Genomic DNA, 26,958 nt, shown 5'->3' on the forward strand with positions numbered 1-26,958 from the left:
CGTGGGGGGCAGGGGTCAGCAGCCCAGTCGCCCAGCCTCTTAGGTGCCAGCCACCGTGGCCGTCCCACACACGAGGACGGCTGCGTACAGGCACGCGTGTCGTCACGACGGAAGACACACAGCTTCTAGCGAAACCACGCCCTCCATGCTGAGGACGGAGACCCCGGCAAGGTCACAGATCTGCCTCACCCGCCCACGGACGGGCTTCTGACCCTTCTGGAAGATGACCGGCTCACGTCAACTACCCCCAGGGCCCAGCCGCGCCCCAAAACACTAGCACCCACGGCCACCGTGGGAGATCAGGGACTTGGGCCGGGCACCCTCTGCTACCCCTGCAGCCCCTGAAAGGGCGCTTGTTTCTACCACCGTAGTTAAGCCACCAAAACCCCGAACAGCCACGCGGCCCCTGAAGTACAGGGGATCGTCCTCAGCTTTAAAAGAGACACGCGTCTGACTTAGAAGCTCGGTCACGTCAGGGATGCAGCAGGGCCCGCGGGGCAGACACGACAGATTCCGCTTGTGTAAGAAGCACGGGCTCCGTCCTCAGACGCGATTTACACCCGTGTCTCCGAGTGCCGCTCAGCCTGCTCGCCTGCAGTGCGGGTGACTTCTGTGCTTATCTGAACTAATTCCGCCACGAGGAACACGCATTCGTGACTTCTGGAACGCCAAACACGACCACAAGCCTGCCCGAGTCTCTGCGGCTCGAGACCCCCTCCTCCCCTTGCCCGTGTTTTGCCACCTCCCGACGGGTGCGCACGGCTCCCCCGAGGGAGCGGCTGGCTGGGAGACCCGCTCCGGACCCCGGGTTGCTCCTCCCCACGCTCAGGCCAGGGCCCTACGAACAGAGACGTGGCCACAAAGCACAGCCCGCAGCCCGCCGCGGCACGCACGCACGCACACACGCGCTCTGCTGGGACAGCCCAGAGAGGACCGGGGACACGGTGAGCAGAGAAGCCCGCTGAGTCACACGGCTCCGAGGCTGTGCCCGTCCCAACAGTCCACGTGGCATTGCTCGGACCACAGCCCCTGCCACTGTGACACCAGTGACCCCCCTCAGGCAGGAGGGAGACCGCTTGCAGACCACTTGGGGACCGCCTGGACGGTACCCTTGAGAGGGAGGTGCCTTCAGCCAGAGCGGCCTGGAACTTGGTCCCGAGTTCCAGCCCCTTCCTTGACCCGAGGGAAGAGAGGGCCAGAGACGCCGTCATTTTGGAAACCACGTGCTTGGACAGCCGCTCGCACAACCAGCTAGCGCTGTCCTGTGGGCTGGGTTTAGGGGAACAGGTGTCTGGATGTGCACGTGTCACCAGGGGACCCAATGCCAGTGAGCTTGGCGGGTCAAGGAGAAAGAAGCGAGCGCTCGGGAGGCTGGGGTGGCCACTGCAGGGTCTCTAGCACCCGCCTCTGTCACCGCTGCCTAGCAGGCCTCACGAGGATGCACGGCCCTCCCTCTGGGTGGCACAGGACACATCGGGACCCCTGGGAATAGCCGGTCCTTCCCAGGCTGCCTCACAGCCTCAGGGGGAGCCTCGTGGAACGGGAGGTCCAGGTGGGACAGAAAGCAAGGAGCATGGGGGCGTGGGGGGAGGGGGCGGGGGCTGCGGTCCCTCCGCTCAGTCCACCCCGTCACTGCCCTCTCTCCCCACGCTGCCCACCTCTCTCGTCCCCTCGGGCTGTGAGCCGCCAACCGTGGGCCCCATCCTCGGCCCCCGGGGCCTCACCTGGGAGCCTGACAAGAGCCAGGAAGTCGGGAGGAAGAAATGCCCCTCCGGCTCTCAGACTTCAGCAGCAGAAGGGCAGGGAGGGTGGAGTGGCTCCAGGTGACCCGCCCCACGGCCAGCGGTGCCCCCTGCCCTGGCTGCCTGGGAACCGCGCCCCTCTGCTCCCCGGCTGCCGCCAGCCCCGTCACCACGGCCCTGCACGGGGTCCCCGTGCTCCCCGCTCTGGCCCAGACACCGCTCTCAGCCCCCGAGTCACAAGGACGGCTCACGAGTGCACCTGCGCCCGCTAACGGGCACCTCCTAGAGAAGCCACGTTTCAAAGCGTTTGGCTCTGGGCCCCTCCCCTGGTCGTGCGACCCCTGCTCTCCCAGCGACGGGGAGGCCCCCGAGTGTGCCCGTGGAGGACGGCGGCCCCTGCATGGAGGGCCTGGGAGGCCCCACGGGAAATCGCGCGGCCCAACAGCCCTGTGGGGGACCCAGCACAGGCTGGGCCCCGGCCCGGGCCTGGCGACCCGGGGCCACACGGACCCGCCCTGAAGGTGCGTCTCCACAGCGCCCCACCCACCGGGCAACTTCCCCCGCGCTCCCCCCGGCACGCAGGAGTTCGTGGGACCGGCTCATACCCGGAGCGGCTTCTCGCCGCCGAAAGTCTCAAAAAGAAACAGGTTTGTTCTTTTTCTCTCTGTGGCCCTACTCGTCCCCTCGGGGCAACCACACACCGCCCGTTTTCTCCCTGCAGCTACTGACCAGCGGCACGGCCGCGGCACAGCGGAGACGCCTCCGGGTCCCTCCCAGCCCGCCGTGCGCGTCAGCATCGCCACGCGAGCCATGGGGACGCCCCTTCTGGAGGCTCCGGAGCGACGTCTGCAACCTCCAAATGACACAGAGGCGGACCCCCGAGTTGTCGGCAGACGCTCGAGGAGCCCTGCACACGGGCGACTGGCAAACCGAGGTCTCGGGGCCAAGCCCGGCCCGCCGTGGGGCCCTGGGGCTGAGGAGGCCGAGATCCGCGACAGACCGACCGACCGTGGGCTGCCGGGCCTGCGACGGTGAACATCTGGCTCCTCGTGGGAGAAGCCGCAGGAAGGGTGTTCTGTCAGGGGCCCTGCCCCCCACCCGCCGCCCGACAGGCGCCCTGCTCACCTGTGGCCTGGCAGAAGAGGTGGAAGGTCCCCAGGGCATGCACGTGCTGGGCCTGGTCGCTCAGGAAGGGCGGCAGCAAGGCGACCCGCGGGCTGCGGTCAGGCCCCGAGGCCGAGGCCGGCCAGGGGCTTCGGGGAGAGGAAGATGAGCCGGGGCCCCGACAGGACAGGGAGGAGGACCCCGGAGGAGGGAAGGGCAGAGACGAGGCTGCGAGACAGAGGACAGAAAAGAGAGAGGCCGCTGAGGCAGACGTCACGAGGCTCGGGGCCTGCACGCCAGAGAAGGGAAGCAGAGACAGGAAAAGAAAGGGGACCGAGGCCGCCCCGAGACCCGCCCGCCGGTCACACACCGTCCCCGCCGCAGCGAACCACGTGCCCGCGCCGAGGATATAAGCTGCTCGTTTATTCGGTTACTTTTCAAATGTATACAATTCAAAGTAGAAAAATAAAAACAAAGGAAATCTTATAAAACACAAATGTGTACACCACAACGGTCGAGTCCTATCATGCTTAAGACAACACTGTCCACGCAGGCACACAGATCCAGAGGTCACTGCTCCTCGCCACGGGAAAGAGAGCCTTCTCGGCGCACGGGAAGCAACAGGTGGAGATTGAACCGTCTCGCCCACTCGCACCTTCGAGGATAGCGCCGGGCCACGCGGGGCCGTGGGGCGTGGGGTCACGAGCCGCCAGGCCTCGTGGGGACACAGGCCAGTCCGGCCACCGCGGTCCTGCTTGCCGGAAGGCGCGGACAGCTCGGTTCGGCCGAGCGGGTCGTCCGGGTGGGCGGTGGACGGGAGACAGAAGCCAGACGTGACTGCGGATGCCCGGTGAACGTCCGTCCGTCCATCTGCACGGGAGGTTTCAAGCCGTGGCCGTGGGCATCCGATGGCAAAACGCACGCTCCCTCCGCTCGGGGCCAGCCGGCTCCGCCGACCCGCGCTCAAGGCCCCGCCTGGTTCACGGGCCAGCCTTCCACCGTCTTCTGTTCTTTGAAAGAGTTAAAACAAGAGGGGGGAAGAAAAAACCACAGAAAGAAAATCTCTCTGAAAAGGACGCTTCCCTCAAGGAATAAAATTAAAAAAAAAAAACGTGTACTCAAGAGATGGTTTCGTCTACGTGTCTAAAAGGTAGAGAACACATTTACCCAAAGTAAGTTTATCCCTGAGAATCGTAAGCAACGTAAGCTGTATCTTTCCCCTAACGTACAACAAAACCTGGAAGATGCACATCTTCGCAATATTGGAACGTCTGCTTCGGTGATTTAAAACAGAAACGACCTAACACGAGAAAAGCAAAACCATAAAAAATAATTCCTGGGAAGCAAAGGTTCGTGCCAATCTGGACAACAGGCGATAAGTTACCAATCTGATAAACAAAAACGTCATTTCCAATCTGGAATTCAAGGATCTTTCAGTGGCTGCTCTGAGGAGGGGACGCTCCAGGCGCGAGCGAACTTCCGTGGGCCGGGGACAGCCCGGCCCCACGTGCCGCCCGCGGGGGCGTCTCACGCCGCGGCCCGGCGGGGGACCGGGAGGCGATGCTCGCCGTTTTCCGAAAGGACGAAGACCAAATCACAAGCTCGACGCAAGAGACAAGACACAGGACAGGCGTGCTGACGCGGGCTCCCGGCGGTGACTCAGTCCCCGTCCGCGTCCGAGTCGGCGTACTTCAGCTCACACTTGACGTCGAAGGGCCCGTCCCTGGCCGGGAGGTCGTCCAGCCTCTGCGAGTCCTCCCTGTCGGTGGGCACCCTGCTGGCCATGGTGTCCTGCTCCGTCTCGTAGCCCGTGTCCAGGGCCGGCCGCGGCTGCCCCCCGTTCTGCTGGGAGAAGCTGCCCGGCTCCACCAGCGTCTCCTTGGCGCTCTGCTCGAACTCGGAGAAGTCCGCCACGGGCTGCTTCTTCCCCAGCAGCACGGCGGAGCGGAACTTCAGGCACTGCCCGGGCAGGTAGCCCTTGTAGCAGTTGTAGGACACGAGGCAGAGGCACAGCAGGAAGAAGAGGAGGAAGAGGAACATGAGCAGACGGTTGTCGCTGGACTGCAGATACATCGTCTTCTCCGAGTGCACCTGGGGGACCGTGTTGATGACGATCTTCGGTTCGCAGGACGTGCCCGTGGGCGCGGGGCTGGGCGGCGGGGCGACGGCCCCGGGCACGGGGACCCGCGCGGCGGAGGTCTGCGGCGGGGGGCCGCGGGTGGGCTCCGTCACCGCCCGGGCGGTGGTCCTCCCGCCTTCCGTCCGGGCGCCCGGCGAGGCGGGGGCCTCTGTGGCCCTCGGGGCCGTCTTCACCTCCAGCACGTGCTTGGCCAGCACCCGCAGGACCGTCTGGTTGCGGACCCGCTCCTCCGACAGGCACTGGTACACGCCGCTGTCCCCCTCCGACAGGTTGAAGATGAGCAGGTGCTTCCTGCCCACCAGGCTGTACTTGGGGCCGTCGGCGTCGAGCACGCCGTCCCGGAACTTCCACACCACCCGGGCCAGGTTGGACTTTTGGGAGCATTTGAGTTCCGCTGTGCCGCCGTGCTTGAAAAAATGCTGCCGGAAACTTTCTTTACTTTTATCTGGAACATCAAAATAAACGTGCACAGCATCAACAACGCGGCTCGCTACTCAGCTCCTTCTAAAAATAGGTCAACACGCACAAGAGGACACGAGAGTTCCACCCACTGGAGCCACACGGAATCTTCCAGGACAACTAAGGAGATAAAGACATGCGTGACAGAAAAGCAAAGATGAGCCCCGGATGGCGGCCCAGCGGGACAAGGAAGTCGGAGACAAGACAGTCGGAGACAGTCGAGCGGCAGGGACCCCGTCTGGCGTCCCGGTTCCCCCGGGGGCCGAGCGGCGACACGGGAGCCACGCGCCCCAGGCTTCTGCTCGTGGCTCCCGGCTCGCGGCCTCTCTGGGCGCGAGGGGCCCACCCCGAAGTTGCCCCAGCTGGCGACAGCTGTCGGGTCAGGGAGGGATGGGAACGCGAGAGCCCGGGGCACGGCTGCCTGGGAGGGGACGAAGGGGTGAGGACGCCCCTCCCGCCGCGCCGCCCGCCCACCGTGGGACCCTCAGGGTCTGTTTAACCAGCCCCGAGCTCAGCCAAGAGAGGAGCATCTCAAGAGCGGGTGTCCCAGGGTGGACGCCGAGTGCCGTTTGTGGAACAAACACACCCCCCCCCACGACCTCAGACGCCCTTTTCTGCGATAAAACGGGATCACGGGGTGTCGGCCTCCGTATCCTCACGGATACCTGACCTCTGTTCGGAGCAGAGAAAGAGAACCCGCATGGACGCAACGCCACGACACCGAAGCACCCTGAGATGGGTACGAGGACCGGCCGCCCCCCGAGGGAGCTCGGCGAGGACGGCCGACTTACCCGGGCAGGCGGACGCGTCTCCACTCATCTCCTGAATCAGAGTCCTGCAAGATAACCGGGCCCGGGTCAGGCTCGCGCCCCCTCCCCCCGACGGGTGTGCGCGGTGCGGGTCCCCCGCCCTCGGTACCTGCTGGGGCCGTCCGTCCGGTGCGGGGGCAGGGCCACGCAGGCCGCGGCCGCCCGGCTCCAGGCGCAGTAGGGGTCGCGGGCGAGCACGCAGTCCTCACAGGTGCCGTGCTTCCCGCAGAAGGCCACGGGGGCCTGCACCACACCCGAGCTGGAGCCCGCGTACACAAGCCTTCCGCCCTGCAGGTGTGAAACGGAGGGCACGGGTGCGTGGGGGGGCAGCCGGCGTGCGCCTCTCGGCCCGCGTGCCCACGTCGCCTGATCCAGGAGCCTCCAGAACCAGAGCCTGGCGGGGTGGGGTCCGAGACAAACCCTCGCGGCAGCGTCACGGCCGCCCACGCGCCGACTGAGCACTCGGGGCCTCCGTCCGAGACCTTGCCCTCTTTGGGGCCGGGGGTCAGCCGCTCCGTGTGGAGGGCCGCCCCCCACCACAGGACGGAGGCCGAAGGGCACGGTCAGAGCCCCATTTCATGCCCACCCGACGGGAGCCACACAGAAGCCCGAGTCAGGGTCCGAATCCAGGAAAGGAGGGGCCACCGAGCGTGGGCGGAGCACGGATTCCAGCACGCGTCTAGCTGTGCGGGGAGGAACACGGGCACGGGGAGACCCACAGCTGTGCTCCGGGCACAGGGCCAGGCGGGGTCCCTCGAGCTCCCAGCACGTGCGAGACCCCCCCACCCGGGGCGGCTGCTTTCCCGGGCTCAGTTGGGACGGGGGATCCCCCACGGGACACCGCCTGCCGTGTAGCCCTGGCCGCGGGGTGGGGGGGGTGGCAATTCCGGAACTTGCGTGCACGTCGTCCTCTGCCCACGACACCTCACCCCGACGTCTGCACACACCTTGGCCATTCCCAAGCTCCACAGAACTTGGTGGTTTCGACCCAGACGACACGCAGCCCTTCCCCTGGAGGACAGGCTGTGAGTTAACTTTCGAGTCCGGCTCCGCTCTGAGGCCCTGGGGCCGCCCGCCCCGTGACCCACTGTGCGCGAGTGCAGCCGAGAGGAAGGAAGTCCCTTCTGGAACAGATTCTCACGTGACAAGTGGCAGAGAGAGACAGCAGTCAGCAGGGACCCAGGTACGTGACATCACGTGCCTGCCAGGCTGTCAGGACCAGGGACGCCATCCCAGATCACAGTCTGGTTCACAGAGGTCAAGGGACCCGGGAGAGGACGCCGACTCTGCCGGGGAAGCCCCGCCCGACGCTGACCTGTGTGCATGGCGGGCTCCATATCCCTGCCCTACCCCCACCCCAGGGCCGGGCTCCCGTGATACACGGCCACCAAGTAACAGATGTGGAGGGGAGGGGACAGGAAAGCTCCCTGAAAGGGGGTGGCCGTGACCACTGGTGGGTGCACAAGTCAGCAGACAGGACGGACTGACGGGGGCAGTCTTGCGGTCCCTCCACAAACAAGCATTAGCCCCTCAGGGTCTGAACACACGTCCACAACTCAGCACACGCGGCCTGGCCCCGCGTGGTGGGTTCCGTGCTCTCCACGGGCACGTCCCCACACCCTCGGCCCCATCTGAGCACGAGGAAACCGGGATCATTCCACAAAACTCTGTACAACCAAGCAGGCCACCAAGATGAGGACAGATGGGGAACCGGCCCAGACCAGCGGCGGCTGCTGGCCGACCTCTACAGCGAAGGCCAGCGTCCTGGCCCAGAGGAACCTGCCGGCGGGCGTCTTTTCCACCCCGAACAGCCGCTTCCTGCCACTGCGGGGGCGCACATGCCATCCCAAGCCTACCCAGGCCCGCCAGCCCGAAGAGAGGGCGGGGGCCGCGGCCCGCACACCTTCCCGCTAGGGCCAGACAGCCGAGGCCGCCCCGGTGCAGGGCTCCTGGGAGGACGGGCCAGTGGCTCCCCGCATGGCCAGTGGGCGGACGGGTGAGCACAGGGCTGACCCAGATCCTCCTCAACCTCACCCGTCCCGCAGGACCGGCGCCCACATGCCCAGAAGCCCGCGTCCCCAGATGACACTGGCGAGCGGGGCTGTGGTCTCACCGAGTGTCTGCACCGGGGGCCCAGCCTCTGTTCTGTGCACACATGACAATCTGGGGGCCCCAAGGGCACGCGCCCCAGCCCAGCCGAGCACCCGAGCAGCGGGGCCGCAGCCGGGAGGACTTCCTTGTTCCCACAGCAAAGCCGGGGAGCAGGGGTGGGGAAGGGCGGCCTAACGGGCCCGCGAGGCTCCGATGCCGCGTCTCTGCCGGCTCAGAGCCCGCCTAGGCTCAGTGGTCTCCTTCCCTTCCGGCAGCGGAGACGACCCGGTTGGGTGACCCCGGAAGTTTGAAAACCAGATCCAAGTTCTGACACTCACGATGGCGGGACCCACGGGTGGCTCTGACCGACAAGTCGACTTCTGCCTTTCTCTCTCTCCTGGCTACGGGTGCCCCCTCCTGCTGCCCGCTGTCCCCATCAGGAACCAGGCCGGGAGGCCGCCCTGAGGGGCTGCGGGCCAACCCCCTCCAGGTGTGAGGGAGGCTGGGGACTGTGCTGGGTCAGACAGGAGACCCTCGGCATCGGGGACACGCCCTGCGAGGCAGGGCAGTGGGCCTGGTGTCCAGAGCGAGGCTTTACAGGCAGGGTACAGGTGACGGCCAGACTGCAGCTCAGGGAAAAGGCTCGCAGCCGGGCTTCCCATTTCTGGCCCTGACCCTGGCTCTGCCAAGTCCCCAGAGCCCGTCGGCTCAGGGCTCGCGGCGTGGGGACATCCACGAGGCCCTGTGGGTGCTCTACAGGAAGTGAGGTCGTCAGCCACAGTCAAAGGACAGGGCCGGGCCACCCTGGGTCTGCTGACCCCTGGATGCAGAGGAGGAGACTAAGGCAGGACTGGCCTGCCAGGCTCACGCAGCCACGAATCATGGGGCCCCAGCCTGCTCCACCCTGGCTGTAAATCGGGAGGCACGTGTCCCAAGGCCACGTGGGTAGACAGCAGGGGACGGCCTCCAGAGCGGACCCAGGGCCCTGGTTGTTTCTGTGCTACCCAATAACATGTCTTATATAAATAATTGGAAAACAATCAAAAGAATAATATTCCATGACATTCAAAAATTACATGATCTCCTGAGCTCTATTTCCATAAAAAAGACTTTGCCGGAAGGCAGCCAGGCCCACCCGTGTGCGGACGTCCCATGGCTGCCTGTGCACAACGGCAGGGCCCTACAGCCCCCGAGCCCCAAACGCTCACTCCCGGCATTTACGGCAAAGGTGCCGCGATCCTGACCCTGATGGGGGAGAAGGTGCCTCGTTGGGGGAGGAGGCTCACAGACGTAACCGTCGTCCCTTGGGGCGGGCTCTTCTGTGTCCACAGATGCACCTGCAGACGGGCGTCAACCCCAGTAGCTCGGGACGCTCGGTCAACTTGAGGCGACTGTTCCATCTCCCCAGTTAGCCTTCCCTCTGTCCCAAAGCCCAGGGCTCATGGGGCCCTCTGTTAGAACCCGGAGGTCAGCTCATCTGGACCACACAGATGATCGGCCTGCCCAGCTGGTGACCAGGGATGTGTGAGGCCGCCCTCCTGCCTGGTGACCAGGGACGTGTGAAGCTGCCCGCCTGCCTGGCCGGTGACCAGGGACGCGTGAGGCCACCTGTCTGCCTGGTGACCAGGGATGTGGGAGGCCGCCCGCCTGTCCTCTCTACCTTCTCAGAATTGAGCAGCAGCGTCTGGACCGGCTCGAAGTCCCGGAAAAGCTGGGTCTCCTCAATGATGTGGGCATCATTCTCGAGGTTGACAGCTTTGTGGAGGGCGCCCCGGTCTGCAAGAGCAAAGCTACAGGTCAGGGACGCGCCTGGACGGTCACGGCGGCCGACAGCCCCCGTTCTTCCTCTCGGCTCCTCCCCTCAATGAGACGCTGAGGAGCCGAAGCCGTCCGCACTTTGGACGTCGGAAGGAGAAGCCACTGGTGACACGGGCTGACAGCGTGAGCGGCACCGGTCACTCCACTGTTTCCTGGAAAAGAAACGGACCTCCCACTGCTGACTCCCGTGGAAGTCAGGGCCACGACACGGTGCCACCACATCACAGGAGAGGTGGCTCTCGGGCATCAGCGGCCCTCCGGGGCGCCGTGTGGTGAAGGCCCCGGGGAGGGGAGGGCTCAGGGCACGCTGGAGCCCCCAGGAACGACCCCGGCGCCCTCTGGCCGCTGCTGCTCCGGCCCCAACCCCCCCAACCCCCCCACCCCCGCCTTCCAGAAACGCTTGCATGAGAGTCCCAGGCGGGGACCCGTCTGGAGCCAGCAGGGATGTGGGACTTCTCTGCCACCTGCTCTCAACCGGCCCACACGGGCACCACTCCTGGTGCACCAGCCCCGACCCACCGGGCCTGGATCCCCACACGGGGGCCGGGACTCGGCCATTCAGTCAGCACCCCAGCGGTCTGACGGTCAGACGGCGGAGGCCAGCCAGGGGTGGCGGCTTCTCGGAAACCCTGCCGGAGACCCCTCCGGGCGCCCCGGGAGACGCTGGCCTCACGGCAAGAAGGAGCTGCATTTGCCGGCGTCCTCGGGGGGGGGGGGCCGGACCCACCTGTGCCTATGAACATGACATCGTAGACGGTCCCGTCCAGGGCCCGGGTCCTGTCCACCACGATCTGCGTGTAGTTCACGTTGCCTGTGACCAGCCTGGGCCTGTTGTCTGTTGGGGTCACGGAGCCGTCCATCAGGGGGTGGTCCTTGACGAACTGCAGGGTCTTGTCCGGCAGACCCAGGGAGCTGGAGAAGTTGGCCGCCCGCGCTTCGCGGTTGATGCACTGCGGGGGGCAGACCGGCCGTCAACGCGCGTGCTCACGGACGCACGGCCCGCACGAGCCCCGCACGCAGGCCCCCCGCGGGGCGCAGACTGTGACAACGCCATGCGGAGCGCTGTTGCCAACGGGGAAAGTGAGCGGCGACCTTTCCCCAGGAATCCGAAGACGTGGCCCGAAAGCCGGTCGGGAAGGGCAGCTGTGCGTGTGTCCACGAGATCTAATCCCGCTTCACGACACACAGCGAACTTGCTGGTGTCTATTTGTAAATGAGAAAACTGTATCGAGCTTTTGAAATTGAAAAATAACGGCTTATCGCTTGATAGCTCTTCCTCGACATCTCTGCTAAAATCACTAAAAACGGTCCGGTTCCAAACAGCACAAAGGTCAACCGAAATTCGTAATCACGTGACCACGATTTACTTCATGACACCCGTGGAGGGAACTGACGGCTGCTGGCAGGCGTGGACCCCCAGGGAGGAGCCCCAGGCCACTCGCCCGGGCCACGGCCCCACCGCGGCCCCACCCACGGCCCCACACACCAGCCACATGACAGGCAGATGCCGGTTTCCACACAAGAGTCACTACTTTCGGGAAGACACAAACGTGACTCACGTTAACGGGTGGGGGGTATGGCCCACTGCCGAGAAACCGTGCTTTTGGGGGGGGAGCAGCACGTGAGACAGACCTATTTTTATCACAGCGTTGATTCTACAAAACACCCCTGCCGGCCGGAAGAGCCTCTTGGCGCGGGCCCGGTCAGGGACAGCCGCGCCACGGCACGCGGTGAGGGGAACGCGGGAAGGGGAGCGGGCCCACCCTTCCCGCCCCGCCCCCACTCACCGCCCCGGGCCGCGGCGTGGGCACGGCCCCGTTGTAGCGCACCCACTTGGTGTGGGACTGTTCCACCGTGGCGCTCTGCATGTACTTCCCGCGGGAGAAGACCGCCTCGGCCGTGGACAGGTTGTAGGCGCACACGGCTGACAGCCCCACGTTGTTCCTGGGGACGAGGGGGCAGGGTGACCGTCCTGGGTGGGGGGAGCGCAAGGCACGCAGCCCGCCCGCCCGCCGGCCCGCCGGGGCACCTACAGCTGTGGGGTGAAGACCCCGTAGATCACGGGCTCCTTCAGGTCCGGCGCCCTGAGGACAAAGACGGCCTGCAGCACGTTGAAGACGAGGTTGCTGTCCGGCCTGGAACAGATGAGCCTGGCCTTCAGGAAGGACGTCCACTTCTTCTGTAGGGTCCGCAGACCGCCCTGGTCCCCCTGCAACCCCAAAGACGTGCGTAGTGGGGGGAGGGCTGACTCCCCGTAGGCAGCTGGGAGTCAGTCACGTACGCGGCCCCGAGCGTCCCCGTCTCGGTGGACGGAGGCCACGGTGGGAAAAGAAGGGCCGTGGATGGCCACGTGGCCACGGCAGCCGGTCTGCGCCGACTGGGGTCTCAGATTAAAAAAATTTTTTTTTTTCAACGTTTATTTATTTTTGGGACAGAGAGAGACAGAGCATGAACGGGGGAAGGGCAGAGAGAGAGGGAGACACAGAATCGGAAACACGCTCCAGGCTCTGAGCCATCAGCCCAGAGCCCGACGCGGGGCTCGAACTCACAGACCGCGAGATCGTGACCTGGCTGAAGTCGGATGCTTAACCGACTGCGCCACCCAGGCGTGGGGTCTCAGATTAAAACACAGAACCAAGAAAGGCCTGTTCGCGGATCACCCGGAGGCGGCCGGAGGGGCCGGCGGGCCGCGCACGGCGTCACAGCGGCAGAACCTCCGCCAGCCTCGCGCCCCTTCCCCGTGCTCCCCGCCCCTGCGAGCCAGCCTTGGAGCCAGGGCCACGGAGCGGGGGCTCCCGTCTGCTTCGGGCCAACACGTCGGGGGTCCCCCCAGACACGTTCCTCGTCCCAGAGGGAGGCAGTCGTTTCAAAGGGCCTCGGCCAGGTCCCCCCCAGACAGGTTTTGTGGGCTGCCCCCCCACCCCCGGGACAATCACAGACACGCCTGACGTGACCTGCTCTGGAGGGAGCCCCGAAACGCAGAGATCTGGATGCCAAAGACTCTGGAACCAGAGCATCCTCACTCGGGGGCAGTGAACGCACACCCCCCCTCGCCGCCTTGATGCAGGAACGCCGAAATCCCAATTCTAGCAGAATTTAGCTCACGCGGCGAACACGAGCCAACTTCCTATATGGCCCGGGAGGTCCGAGGACGGTGTGTCCAGAGCAGGCCTGCTGAGGCTGGGCCTCTCTCTGGCCACACTCGGCACCGATGCTCCGGGGCCCGCAGGGAGACTCCCGGACTGCCCGGGGGCAGGCCACGCACACCCCTCCGTGGCTCGGGAGAACGATGAGGTAGGTGAACAGACATCTCGGAGGAGGAGGCCTGGAGCCCGGGCCACGAGACCGGTCCTCCAGAGGCACGAAGCACCCAGCCGGGACCAGAGGGGAATCGGGGAGTGGGCTCACCTTGCACACCCTCGCCACCCGGGGGATCATCAGCTTGAAGACAAACTCGTACTCCACGGACACCTCGGTGAAAAAGAAGTACACCCTGTCGTCCCCGCTGTCCGTGCCGTCCGGGCTCTCTCGGATCACGTCCGCAAAGACGAAGTTTGGCTCTGCGGGCAAGAGACATCCGGTTATCCCCCCGCCACAGCGCGGGGCCCGGGCACCTCCCGGCCAAGGCGCAAGCTAGTGCATGCACCACGCCCCAGACAAACCCCAGGGCCCGGGGCGGGCATGGTGCCCATCCGTCCTCCTCGGCATAAGGAGGTGCTGGAGATCGCGGTTGTAACACACACGGTCTGGGCCGGCCCCGAGAACCCAGGCTGCGCCTCCCGATGGCAGGCAGCCTGGGGACCCTGGGGACCCTGGGGACCCAGGTCCCAGAGACCCGCCGGAACACATGCATCTGCTGGTGCAAACAGCACGTGCCTCAAGCGGACAACCCCCGACCAGCAGACCTGCCCCGCAGTGAGGGGCAGCCAGGGGTCCTTCCTCCCCGCCCCCAGACCGCCTGCCTCCAGGAGGTCACGGCCCGCCGGCCAGCGCCAACTAGAGCCCCGCGTGAGCAGCTGCGAGAATCCACCACGCACACGTTAGCCGAAGGTGAGCGAGCCGGTCAGCCTGGGTGCAGGGACCACCAGGCTCTCGTGTCACAAAGAACCACCACCTCTGTGTTCAGGGAGAGGAAGGCCCCAGTCCGGAGCCCCGGCAGCTCCAGAAGCATCCCACATGGGGCCGTCCCAGCCCGGAGGTGTCCGTGGCCCCTCGCTAGGACTCAGAGCCACAGACAGACAGACAGACAGACCCAGGGGCACCTGCCTCTTACCGTTAAGCCACGGTATCGCGTACTCCGTCCTCAGAGGACTGTGGGACGAGTTTCGGGAGATGATGGGCTCGCTTCCCAGAAAGTTATAGGACGTCCCGGAATACAGCTCCCCATCTTAAGTGGCCCCGGAAGAAAGAGGAGAGGAGGGGTGGTCGGCAGCCAGACACGAGCCCCCGGCCCAGGGAAGCGGGGAGGCCACGGATGCTGCGTCGCGAGCCTTCCGTCTCGGTCCCTCGCGTGGACGACTGTGTGCTCCACGTGAGAGCTGCTTCCCGAGCAGCTGGGGCGGGAACCCCAGGGGACCCGCACCCGGGAAGTGACACGTTCGGGTGTAAGAGGGGCCACGGGACGCGCACAGGGGACGGACACAAAATGACCTCTTCCCACACATGTGACCTCTGGCCATGGGGGGTGGCCGGTCACCCTTCTGCAGTGAATCCGAGCGCTGTACAGGGGTCCACGGAGAGGCTGCGTCTCCTCCGCCGGGACAGGGGGAGGCGGCAGAGCCCGTGCTGACCTGGGGCGGGACTCACCGACCATGACGGACGTGTAGCTCTGTGCGGGGTCAAAGGGGCACCTGCCCTTGCCATCCTCGCTCCTCCCCAGAAACCGAAAGGACGTTAAGTTCTGCGAGCGAACGAGAGGAAAGGGCATCACGCGGTGTCTGAATTCCTAGTCTCCCAGCACCCTCCTGCTCTGCCATTTGCGTTCACAGACTCGCCACCCGGGGGCACGGAGGGGAGAGCACGCGTGGGCAGCCACGCGAGTCCCAGGTCTGGACGCCGGCGCCACGAGAGCCGCACGGGACCTCGGAGCCTCGGTTTACTCCTCTGTAAGATGCTGGCGGCTCTAGGGCCCCAGAGCGGCCAGGGCAGACCGGACGCGGGAGGCACCCAGGGAGCCATCGGAAGGCCGTGCGCCAACTACGTCCAACAAGGACCGGACCCACGGGCAGAAGCAGCGGCGTCCCCACCTCCTGCCACCCCATCCCGTACTAACAGAAAGCACGGGGGACGGCCTCAGCGTCGGGGACCCTCCTGGCCTGACCCGAGAGCCCAAAACCAGCCGAGGAAGGAGGGAGCAGCCCCAAGACGTGAGGAACGAGCGAGCTCTGTGCACAGAGACACGGGGCCCCGAGCCCGGGGACAGGTGAGCGGCTGGAACGTGCCCGCACAGTGCAGGGAAGCTGGAGGGTCAGAGAAGAAACCCACCGCGGAGGCAGAGCGGGAAGTCACGCGCCTGCTGCCAGAAACACGGGACGGGCCTGCGCGAGTGAAGGTGGGCACCACCTCCCGCCTTCCAGCGCGGAGAAGTTGAGGAACACGGACAGCGGTGGGAGTGGGTGCGGGCCCGTCGCCCGTCGGAGGGAGGGCTCACGGGCCGGGGGACCTTGGGCCCACCTCTCCAGGCCGACCCCCCTCTCAGGTCTCAAAGCACAAATTGGGGCATGAACGGATGGCCCGTCTAGGGGAGGTTTGGAGGCCGCCTGAATGAGGGGGGCAGAGCGGACACGAGAGGGCGTTGGCAAGGACTGTAAATCTTCATGGGCGACGACAGGCTTGCCGTTGGTCAGGTAGGCGTTTAGGGGTCGCGGGTCAGGGTGCCGCACGCCCACGTGTGTCCCTTCCCACGCAATCTAGGTGCCAGATACACAGGCGGGATCCACTTTCCCGTCGGCGTGAACGTCCTTCTTGAAAATATGGGGCCGAACAACAGGCCCGGATTTAAAGGAAACACCTGACCCCCTCACAACTACGGGATTGGAGTCTCCATCCGTTTTCAGCTTCGGAGGGGCTAGACTCCAGCCAGCAAACCCTGTGACGTGTGGGCGTTTCTCACACGACCTGGCACGCTCTTCCCTTATGCAGAACCAGGTGACGTCTGTCCTGAGGACCCAGACTCAGAGCTCAGAGCACCGCACCCCACAGAGCCAGCGTCTGCGGGCTCAGACGGCCAGCCGGCCATGCGGGGGGTGCGCCCACCCCGGGGGTCCGTGCGCAAACTCCGTCTGCCCGTACTTTGGGCTGTCGTTTATCTCTGACTCAAGGTTGGAGAATCTTCTTTAAATTCTAGTTAATTCAGGGTTCCAGCAAACGAGGCTCTTGGTTGAGGCACGCACACTCTGTGTCCCAAGTCGGGGACGGTCACTAGACCACGTGCCTCACTCTGAATCCCCACGTGCGTTTAAAACGCGTCTTCTCTTCTCCCGGTGGTTGTTACAAATGGCTCATCAGGTGCCCGAGTAAAAGGAATTTCTCCCAGCAAGATGCTGCCGTCCAACGTGCCCCGGGAGCGAGGGCCTTGGGAGGACGCCGTGGGGGCCCCTCTGCAGAGGCCCCAGTGCACCAGCAGGCGCGCCCGGCTCAGCAGGACCCATGCAGGTCGGCGAGGGAGGTGCTCGCACAGTCGTGCGGTGCTGTTGCCCCCAGGAGGGGGTACGCTCCGTGTCCACGGCAGACCCACATGGTGAGGCCCCAGGAGCGGACAGCAGCCGGGCCGGGCCGTCCCAGCGGGCACAGACGGGCGCTTCCGCACACACGCCCATTCCCTCCGGCTCCGGAGGCTGCAGGCTGAGGTCAGGGATCCGGAAGGCCGGTGCCTGGCGAGGGCCCCCTTCTCTCTGTCCTCATGTGGTGGAGAGGGGGCTCTGGCGGCTTTTCCCAGAAGGCTGTCAATCCTGCGGGATCAGGGCCTCGCCTCTGCGACCACATGTAACCGTGACAGTTCCTCAGGGGCCCCACTTCCAAATGCCAACACATGGCGGGATTCGGGCTACAACGTGTGGAGGTGGGGGACACGTTCGGGCGGTAACACAGGTGAACCGAGAACACGTAGTCTGGGGGCAGAGTCCTGACTCCCCCCTTTGACCGGGACGCAGGCCGCGGCAGGGCTCCCCGCAGAGCACAAAACGTGGCAAAAAGGACACGGACCGTGGCACCCTGGGGCTTCTCTGTGTCGCCAGCACACTTCCCAGTGGGTCCCCCACTGCCAGCTCCGCTGGCCCCATGGGTCCCGCCCTGGTGAGCGGCCACACCCTCACGCCCGCGCCCCTGACGCCGCCTGGGCCCCACCAGCTGCAGTACCGACCCTGGACGAGGTGGCGGGGGGGGGGGGGGGGGGGGGGGCAGGGCGGGGCAGGGGGCGGGGCACAGCCTCACCAGGTGGTCACAGGCTGGCTGGAAGGCGTTGGTCCCGCACACGTACAGGGCACCGGGGCCAAGCGGCTGCAGCACGCGGATGTAGTTGAGACATTCGGTCTGCGGGAGAGAAACGCGCCCGTGAGCCGTCATCCGGCCCCCGGGGACACCCGCCCGGGCCTGATGCGGGCTCCTCACGGCCCTGCCTCCCGGCCGCCCCTCACCTGCCACCTCGGACACCCCCATCTTCTCGTGCTGGCCCGGCCCTGCCTGGGGGGCGGGCACAGCCTCGGAGCCCCAGGCCCCCCGACAGACCTGCGTCTGCCCGCTGGACCCAGCACTCTGCTCTGTGCGGCGTCCCCCCCGCCGGCCGCCAGGGGCCACGGGATTTCACCTCAGCCGCCGATCGACACTCAGCAAAGACACACGGACTCAAGTCTTGCCGGACACCCGCCACCGAAAATCCGCATTTACTCGCACCCGACACACAGCCCGTGCCTCACACGTGCGGCCAGAGCGGCAGAGGGGGAAGTAGGCGGGATCCCGCCAGCCTTCCTCGCCCCCAGGAGACCCCACCCCGCCGGCCCCAGTGCAGGGGACAGGCTGGGAGGGAGGGGCCGAGCCGGCTCCGCGTGAGAAAGGGCGAAAACCCGATGTCACTGAGGAGCACACTCTCCAGGGCTGGCGTGGACCGGGAGGCATGCGCTCTCGCCTGAAATTAGCTGTGCTCGGCGAGGCTTCGTGGGTTTCTTTTCGCTAGGAAGGTTTGCAACTGGCTGGCAATAATTCGTCCTGCCCACAGGAGCCGGGAGGGGCCTGCGTCCCCGTGCGGCCTCTGCGCTGGGCCGGGTGAGCCCTTGGTCTGACAGCACTCAGACCCTCCCCGCAGCCCCAGTCATTACGTCACAAAGCCCGCATTCTCCCGGTTTCCTAGGGCAACTTTGGATCTACTGACTTCAGTACAGGTGTCTGATGTTCTGCTAAAAAAACTTCAGCAAAAACTTTCTCTTTTCTCATTTTTGATTATTCTGCAATTAGCCAACTGTTGAAATTTACCTTAACTCAGCTATCCTGCCCCCCACTGCCACGGAAGATGGGCTCTGATGCTCGGAGACTCTGACACGGGCCCGGTGCCGGTTGGGGGCGGGGGGCGCCCAGAGCCCCGGGGGGAGGCAGACGCTCGGCCTGGCATCTCCCGGGGGGAGGAGCAGATTCTCAAGGGGTGGCTGCTGCCCAAACTCCAGAAATCCCACGGCGCCCCTTCGGGCTTCTGGGATGCAGCGGGGGTCGGCCAGCAGGCACCAGAAGAAGGTACCAGAAGGCACCAAGTTTTGGGGCCACTTGAATGCATCCAATGAAGCCAAACTTTAAAAACATCTCTCAGATGCCCGCCACATTTGGCACCTGCTCAGAGCGACCCTGCCTCATCGCTTGGGCACAGGGCGCCTGGCAGGATGGGGCGCGACCACGTCACCGGGCTGCTGGGTCCCGAGACCGGAAATTACCTGTCTCGATTTCCCCTTTTCTGCACATTTTGCCTTTTTATCTTCTGAGACCTTCCAATACGCCTGCGGGGAGAGAGGAGAATCCGTTTCACCACATGCTCCCGTTCAAGGGGGAAGGGGACACGGTGTAAAAATGCACAGTTTACAAAGAGCGCACAAGCGAGGCTTTGTAAAGCGAGGCTGGGCCGGCAGACGCCGGGGTCCGGAGCCATCAGAGCCCCCCCTGGCCGCCCAGCATCCCGTCAGTCGCCGCAAAGCAGCAGGAAAGCTCGAAGGGCTGACAGTCGGGTTTTCAGTCCGTCACAGCGAGCCAAGCCACAGGTGTTTTCACACAGCAGCGCGGGCTCCTTCGCCCCAAAGCGAACGGAGGGCGGGAAGAAAAGGACACGGGTTGCATTTCCTTTGGCCGTCGGTGGACGGCAGGACCGGCTTCCCTCAGCTCCGCAACCGTGGCCGTGAGGGGGCGACCTCCCGCTCCCCCCCTCCCCCCTTCCCAGCATCTGAGCCAGGGGACGCGTCATGGGGGGCCGGCACGTGCCCCAGCCCCTCACCCTCCAGAGGACGGCGGCTCCCCCACGCCTGCCCCCCTGTCCCCAAGCTGTCCCACCTCCCCGTGTGACAGTCCCATGGCCAGTACCCAGACGAAGCCAGTCGCCGGGTGCTCAGAGGCCAGGACGCGCCTGGAGCTGCCTGCTGGCACAGTGGCGAGTCCCCGTGTACGCGGTCCTGCGCTAACTCGCCTCCCGCATCCGCAGTGCGGGACGTCTTAGCGGAAGTCCTACCCGGAACATGCAAAAGCAATGTCCCGGCAACGGGCGACTTCCTTCGGAGGCTGATGCGCAAACCGTTTCACTGATGCCTACGTGAAGTGCACGAGGACCCGGGACGCGCGCGCTGACGGGTCCCGGTCACGTTCCTAGGGTTTCACCCAGGCTTCCCTTTCTATCTGTCATGTCCCTGAGGCCCTAGGCCTCCAGGGGATAAGGACGCATCAGCAGAGCAGTGAGGCTCTGAGGGCACCCACGGGGTCAGCACTCCCCTTATCTTCAAAGGCTGATGACCACAAAACCCCGTCCGTGAGTCAGGCAGAAATAAGCACGCGGTCGGGGGGCCGAGACAAAACAGAGGTCTGGGGCAGAATCAAGATTCTCGATTCCAGAGAGAAGCAGCCCACCCCAGCCGCTGGGGTGGCGGCTAAGCAGCCAGCGGTGGGGGAGAGGTGGCCCGCCGGGGAAGGGACGGTCTGAGCATCCGGGGCGGCTCTGGGTGCCCGTGGATCCAGGCCCTTCAAACACGGCCCCAAGGTCATTCTCAAAAACCAAATATCCCAACACCACTCTCTCCCTCTGGAGGGAAGGAACTCATTAAAAACTGGCAAATAACAGCCAAGATTCTAAGGGCTGATCCAGCCACTTCCAAGGAGCTGGCCCCGCGGGACGTGAGCAGCAGATAGGTGTGCCCTCCCCACCCCCCCCCCAAGACCGACAGCTTCCTGCTCCCAACAAAGAAGGGAACGTTGAGCCGGAAAATCCCGCTCTGCGATCCTGGAGGCACCCGTGGCCCTGCCCTGCTCTGCACAAGCCCAGGGCTGGGGCGAGGACCCTGCCTCGGAGAAGGGGCCGGCCTGTCACTGAGGGCGCAGAGCGGTGGCTTTCCCAGTAAGGGGCCAGCACGGCAGCTGGATGTTAAGATGTGACGGGCAGAGCGGACGGCCTCGCGGACGGCCCCGCATCAACGGCATTCAAGCATCCTTAGGAGAGTCTCTGATACCCGAACATCAGCTATTTGATGACACTTTTGGACGTGACCATGGTGGTTCGGTTACGTGCACAAAAAGAGTCCTTTCCTTTGGGAGACACCTGGGGAAGCCCTGTGATGAAGAGTGCGCCTGGGACCAGTCTCAAAGCCTCCAGAGGGAGCAGAGCACGAGGACAGGGGCGGAAGGGGGCGACCTGGCTGCAGGACCCGAGAGGGGACAGGCCTCACGGTCACCGCTTCCTCTGCCCTCCGGGTGGCCGAGATTTGCCGTCATGAGAAGTGCAAAACTCCAAGAGGAGAAGGGGGGCCCGGGTGAGTGGCCGGCCCAGGGAGGGCAGAGGCCGCCCGGCTCACCTGGGACACGCGGCCCGGACGCAAGCTTCCGGGTGACCGGCCGGTGGGCGTGCGGGACCAATGAGGGGCCGCGGCCCGGAAGGGGCCTGACGCCCCCGGAGAAGCGCAGTGAGCGGCCCCGGGGGGCAGAGCGGGGCGCCCTCGCCTCACCTCGTGCTGCTTCTCAGAGACGTTGAGTGCATTCAGGGCGAACACGGCCTCCCGGGCCCCCACGTACAGGGTGCTCTTGTCCTCGCTCAGCAGCAGGACGGAGTAGTTGAAGATGCCCGGCTCGTGGAACTTCTCCAGCCGCACCTCTGGGGGGAAGGGAGGACATGAGCCCGGGTGCCTCCCGAGTCCCTGTCTTGCTTCCACGCACACTCACGTCGCCAGGCCCGTGGCGGATTCGCTGCCCCAGAGCTCGGGCGCCTGTGCGAGAGCAGACCCGCTAGGACGGTCACCCAGAGCGCGGGACCCCGCGAGGCCCCAGAGCCACTGCGCTCGACCGGCACCGTGGCCCGACATCCCCTGAGCTCCCTCGAGCCCTGCACTCGGTGTGGTCTCCCGGCAGCATGGCCGCCTAGTGCATGACCTCTAAGCACGTGACCTCCCAGGAGAGTCATCTCCACGAATGTGACTTCCCGAGAGCGTGACCTCCAAGCACGTGACCTCCCAGGAACGTGATCATCAAGCGTGTGACCGCCCAGGAGACCGCAGGCCGTCCTCACGCCTCAGGCTGCCGACCGCCGTGTCTCCCAGACTCTCGTCTACATGTGTTTAACCGTAACGCGCAACAGGTGTATGAGGAATAAAGCTAGTTAAGCTCTTCTTGTTGAGAAAAATCATGATTTACCTCAAAACCTTTAAAAAACACTCTGTTTCAGTAAATCTGCCCCTTAACCCAAGCATTTTTCAGGCATAACCACCACAAACCTGTCAAGGAGAGAAACAAGTAAGAATTCTCACTTATCAGGTAACCGCATCCGTAACCCCGAATACGAGAGACTCAACAGTCAGCTCCTCAGGAGGAGGATAAACGCATGGGCGTTATTTCTGAAAGAGCACTTTCTCCGCTCTGTCCGTCCGGCATCAGCGTATCTTTTTATCTTTCGTTATGTAGATTTTTAAACGTTTATTTATTTGGAGAGCGCGACAGTGCGCACGTGCAGGGGAGGCAGAGAAAGGAGAGAGAGAGAATCCCAAGCACGCTGCACACCATCAGCACAGAGCGCGACGTGGGGCTTGAACGCGCGAACCGTGAGCTGAGCCAAAATCAAGAGTCCGACGCTTAACCGACTGAGCCCCCCAGGCGCCCCTGGGTGAGCCGTGAACCTGGGTTTCCATGTGTCACTGGGGCTCACGCTCTCTGCTCTCCTGACCTCCCCGTGCTGGGCACGGATGCACGCGGACGTAGGCCCTCCCGGCACGCGCTGCCTGGGGTTGTGCGCGAGACCACTCGGCACCCCCTGCGAGCAGCCAGGGGTCTCAAGACACAGCCCCCGGGAGGGGAAATACATCAGAAACGAACCGTGGGCAAATGAAAGCAACCGGCCGGAAGCTCAGCCACACAGGTTAAATGTCCTAAAAACAGGCCATTCAGTGTGGTTGTGCTCGGCCGTCAGGCGCGAGGGAGAGACGCGTCCTCTCCAGGGGCCCGATTTAGAAACCCGGCCAGCAGGCCCTGAGCAAGCCCCCACGTGCTCCCCGTGACCCAGGCACCTCCCCCCACGCGGCCGTGCACCCACCTACCCAAGGGCGCCCACCTGTCAACCCCAAGAGCAGGGGGGCCCTTACCTCTGTGCTCCCAGGTGATCCTGGGGGCGGGAGCAAACGCCACCACCACCCCGAGCGCCGTGGCCAGGGTGGCCAGCAGCCCCCCGACGGGGACACACATCCTCATGGGTGGGCGCAGCAGAGGGGGCTCTGGCAGCAAACGCTCGTGGGCGGGGGGGCCACGGTGGGCGTCACGGCAGATGCTGCTCAGAGCCTAGGAGCTGTGACCCACAGCACAGCCCGGAGACGCTGGGCGGGACGCGCCCCGAGGACCCGCATCTCCCGGGCGCCGGGCAAGGTCACCACCGCGAACGTTGAAGGCCAGCCGGTTCTTACACAGTATGCTTCTTTCCGGCCTCACGGAGAAATTCTGGAAGCAAGTGAGAAGAAAGGTTACGGCTCAGGAGGCGTGTGCTAACACCAGCTTTCCATTCCTCGACCTGCCCCCTGCTCTGTCTGCTCTCGGGGGCAGCCCTGCACTGACCACACTGACACCCCGTCCCCCAGTCACCTGGGGCGCGGCCGGGGCTCCAGGAGGTCAGAGCTTCCCGCCCCTCGGGCCTGCAGAGCGTGGGACAGACGCGGGGACCCAGACCGGGCCACTGCCCGCCTGGCCGCCCAGCTTCCTCCCTGCGCGGCCAGCTGGTGACGTGATGGAAAGCTGTGGAACCAGGGAACGCTCTCCCTCTAAGACCCTGGCTTCCCAGCTCCCGTAAACCCCGTCGAGGTCAGCCAGGGCGAAAGAGCAGCGAGCCGCACGGAGGCTGAGCCGTGGGCGTGTTTGCACACACACATGCACGCGCACACGTGACCTTGCCGTGCGGGACGGCTCACCTCCTTCTCCTTCCCCCCGCAGGTCTCCCAGTCCCACGGAGCCCTGGGCCCCTCTCCGGAGCCCTCCCCTCAGCCCCCTGATGGCACCACCCCTCAGGGACATACAAGGGGCGGCCCGCACCTCCGCACCCCCACGACAGTCCTCTCCTGCGCAGCCTCCCCGGGGCCCCTGCAACCTGCTGTACCAGCCCCTGCTGCTCCCTGACACTTCGGGCCGAACCAAACCTCCCAAGAAAGTCTTGGGAGAAGTTTTCATTTTCTCTTCACCTAGGCAAGCCACTGCCTCCAGGAAGCCCTCCGGGGCTCCTCCCTCATCCTGCCCCTGGAATCCTTGTCTGAGCCTTAAAGCCCAGCACGGCTTGTCCTCAGCATCACTCTGGACTTAACGGGGGTCTTCTCTATTTTAACTTCGTCTATTTCTCACTCGCGTGCACGGGGTGCACTTGGTAAGGGAAGGACTGACGGCGGGGAGGGGAGGGCTCCTGTCCTGAGCTCCTGCCCCCTGGGGGGGGGACTCCGCGAGAGGGCTGACCCCGGGCACAGCCAGGCCTCAGCTGCTCACCCGCCTTCCCTGGGGGGGAGGACCCGCTCCGTACCTCCTGTTCCCGCAGAAGGCGCGCCCAGGGGGCCCCATCCACCCAGTGTCTGCCCTCGGCCTGAGGCCACCATCAGCCCCTGAAGGCGAGGAGCCCGTTCTCTGCAGGGACGGGCACCTCCTGGGCGGGGGCCGGGGGGGCATTATTTTGGGGGGTCTTGGGTCCTGCGGTCTCTGTCCCGGCTCTCAGGTCCACGCGGTGGTGCAAAAGCAGCGCCAGCCGCTGCGTGAACGGGGGAGGGTGGCTGCGTGCCAATTAAACGACTTACAGGGACGGGCGCCGGTCTGAAAGCCAAGCCCCGCGCCGGGGATCCGCAGCACGGCGGGCCGTCTCTGAGCGCAACCCAAGATGCGCCGGGAAGCCCACGCGGGGAGGGAAGGAGGCTGTGGCCCACGGAGCCGGCTCCCCGCGGCTCGGCACGCGCTCACCGGGGGCGGGGACCACGCCCTCCCGCCCTCAGGAGGGGAACGAGGCGGCTCCGGAAGCCCAGGCCAGGGGGGGACTCGACTGTGCCGCGTCCCCGACGTGACCCGCTCGTGACGCAACCTCAGTGTCCGGTGAGCGCTCGACACCCCTGCAGAAATCCCACAAGGCCCGGGGGAGCAGCGGTCTGTGCGGATGCTGCTGGCGGCTCACGAGCCCCGGGCGCCCCCTGGCTCCCCGCCCCCAGGGCCACCCCTATCACGGATGTGATCTAAGCAACACCCACCCCCAGCCGACCTCTGCGCGGCTGCCCAGGCCTTCACCCCGCTTCCGTCCTTGCCGCGTGCTGCAGACAACCACCCGCTTGTCCCAGCACCCGCGTCCCTTCGCTCTTACGAACAGAACCCTGACTGTACCCGGGATGGCAATGTGGCCAGCTAGCCTCACCTCCCAGCTTCCCCTGGGGCATTCTGGCCAAAGACATGTGAACGGAAGCTATTCGGTAGGAATTCCAGGAAGGCTCTTGAAGAAGGCTGACTCAGCTAGCGTTTGCGGGTTTTTCTCTTTCGTTTTTCCCTCTGTTTGGTGCCTGGAGCTCAAATGTGATGGCTGGAGCTCTGGCAGCCACCTTGTGAACATGAAGATAAGGGTCTCATTCTAAAACCAGCCGAGTGGAAATCCACTGGGGACCTCACAACATACTGGAAGACCTCACACCTGCTTTCTTCTGCCTACCTCACTTGTTAGTAAGCAAATAATCTCTAAGTTACTGTTTTGCAGGTTTTTGTTACCAGCAGTCCGATTAATTCCAAACGCACTTCTAGTACATTTAGGAAACAGCAGCAGTGGCCGCAGTAAGGTTTTTAACGTAAATCAGAGCGTGTCACTTTCCCACACAAAACGTCTCTCTCTCTTTCTTGGATTCAACCTGAGTGGGGAGCTATGGTTCACCTCCCTTACAGCTTCTGCGTCTCACGTTCCCCCCACCTTTCTGTCCAGGCCACAGCTGGACACACTGAACGGGCCCGTCTGCAACCTGTCAGCACCATTCACAACATCCCCAAATGCGTCTGCTCCAGAGATCATGCGTGTAAAGCCCACGGCACGGTCTCGTTTACCCGAGAAGACGTTCTCCCCGTGTGGCTGATCGGTCCCCGGCAGTGGCTCCCAGAGCCTCCGTAACTCTGAGCTCCCGCTCGGGTGAGGGCTTCCGGGAATGCTCCACACCAGGGTGGTGGTGAGACCGGGGGCTGCAGGGCAGGCAGGAGGGGAGGAGGGGTAAGTGCTGGGTTGGAGGATCCTTGCTGACCCAGGGAGGCCGTGTGTGTGTGAGGACGGGGTGTGAGGGAACTCTGTGTACTTTCTGCTCGGTTTCGTTGGGGCTCTGAAAGTGCTCAGAAAAACAGAGTTCATTAAAAGCCAAAACACACACCAGCGCAGGGGCGCTTCCTGATCACAAGAGGTGCGCGTGTGAGGTTTTGGGCAAGCGTGTCCACAGCCCGCAGCACCTTCTGGTGGCAGACTCGAGGTCCGGGGACACGTTTCATTACCCCCCTCCCCCCCTCTGTTGGCAGAAATGTTTGCAAGGGCCCAACGACACAGTGACTTCCCACTCAGGTCCCCAAGAGAAGTCACTGGCCTGGGACATCCCGGGACGCACACCGCAGCCAGGCTAAGAACCCAGACGCAGGGGACGGCAGAACCCCTGTGCAACACGGCACCCACACTCAGAGCTTCATCTCAGTCTCCTCTCAGGCCCAATCAAGTGGCATCTAAGGGACAGAAACCGTAAGGGCAAACATGGGGACAGCACGTCAGCCCATGAAAATCCAACAGAGCTTGGGAACTGGAAAGAGGACACGGGAACATCGTCAGCGGTGTGCCGGCAACTGGGGACAAGGGGCAGGGGTGCGGAGCCGGCTTCGCAGCACGTGCCCATCTCTGGGGCGTAAATGGCGCTTCTGTGCTCCCAGTACAAAGTCACCGAACAGAGACAGGACGGATGCGCGGTGGCCACCAGCACACGGCCCTCCCGCCACACGGACACGGGAGGCTTGTGGCTTCAAGAGCATGGCACTGATGGGTAATAGCACAGGCAACAGGAACGTGCACTGGGGAACGGCAAGTTCTTTGTTTGCAATACCGTGCATCAAAGTCTGTGTG

The 26,958-nt window shown here is 64.7% G+C and overlaps 1 protein-coding gene across 5 annotated transcripts in view; it reads right to left on the reverse strand.

Annotated features, from left to right (window-relative positions):
* SEMA4D (semaphorin 4D) overlaps positions 1 to 26,958 on the reverse strand; it is a 95,734-nt gene that overhangs the window by 6,426 nt on the left and 62,350 nt on the right. For 4 of the 5 annotated variants that reach the window (XM_043566800.1, XM_043566802.1, XM_043566803.1 and 1 more), the window contains exons 2-15: positions 22,964 to 23,312; positions 21,341 to 21,486; positions 19,079 to 19,141; positions 17,595 to 17,693; positions 14,970 to 15,063; positions 14,437 to 14,550; positions 13,572 to 13,723; positions 12,197 to 12,372; positions 11,951 to 12,107; positions 10,891 to 11,113; positions 10,006 to 10,121; positions 6,364 to 6,542; positions 6,237 to 6,280; positions 3,250 to 5,431 (exon numbers count right to left, since the gene is read on the reverse strand). In XM_043566800.1, the coding sequence (XP_043422735.1) occupies positions 4,506 to 5,431; positions 6,237 to 6,280; positions 6,364 to 6,542; positions 10,006 to 10,121; positions 10,891 to 11,113; positions 11,951 to 12,107; positions 12,197 to 12,372; positions 13,572 to 13,723; positions 14,437 to 14,550; positions 14,970 to 15,063; positions 17,595 to 17,693; positions 19,079 to 19,141; positions 21,341 to 21,486; positions 22,964 to 23,069 (2,595 nt within the window). In that variant the 5' untranslated portion in view covers positions 23,070 to 23,312 and the 3' untranslated portion in view covers positions 3,250 to 4,505. Of the gene's footprint in view, positions 1 to 2,867; positions 3,075 to 3,249; positions 5,432 to 6,236; positions 6,281 to 6,363; positions 6,543 to 10,005; positions 10,122 to 10,890; positions 11,114 to 11,950; positions 12,108 to 12,196; positions 12,373 to 13,571; positions 13,724 to 14,436; positions 14,551 to 14,969; positions 15,064 to 17,594; positions 17,694 to 19,078; positions 19,142 to 21,340; positions 21,487 to 22,963; positions 23,313 to 26,958 lie in introns of those variants that run through there. The other variant, XM_043566804.1, reaches the window with a different exon arrangement.

Source organism: Prionailurus bengalensis, chromosome D4 (assembly GCF_016509475.1).
Source record: "Prionailurus bengalensis isolate Pbe53 chromosome D4, Fcat_Pben_1.1_paternal_pri, whole genome shotgun sequence".
Taxonomy (NCBI): Eukaryota; Metazoa; Chordata; class Mammalia; order Carnivora; family Felidae; genus Prionailurus; species Prionailurus bengalensis.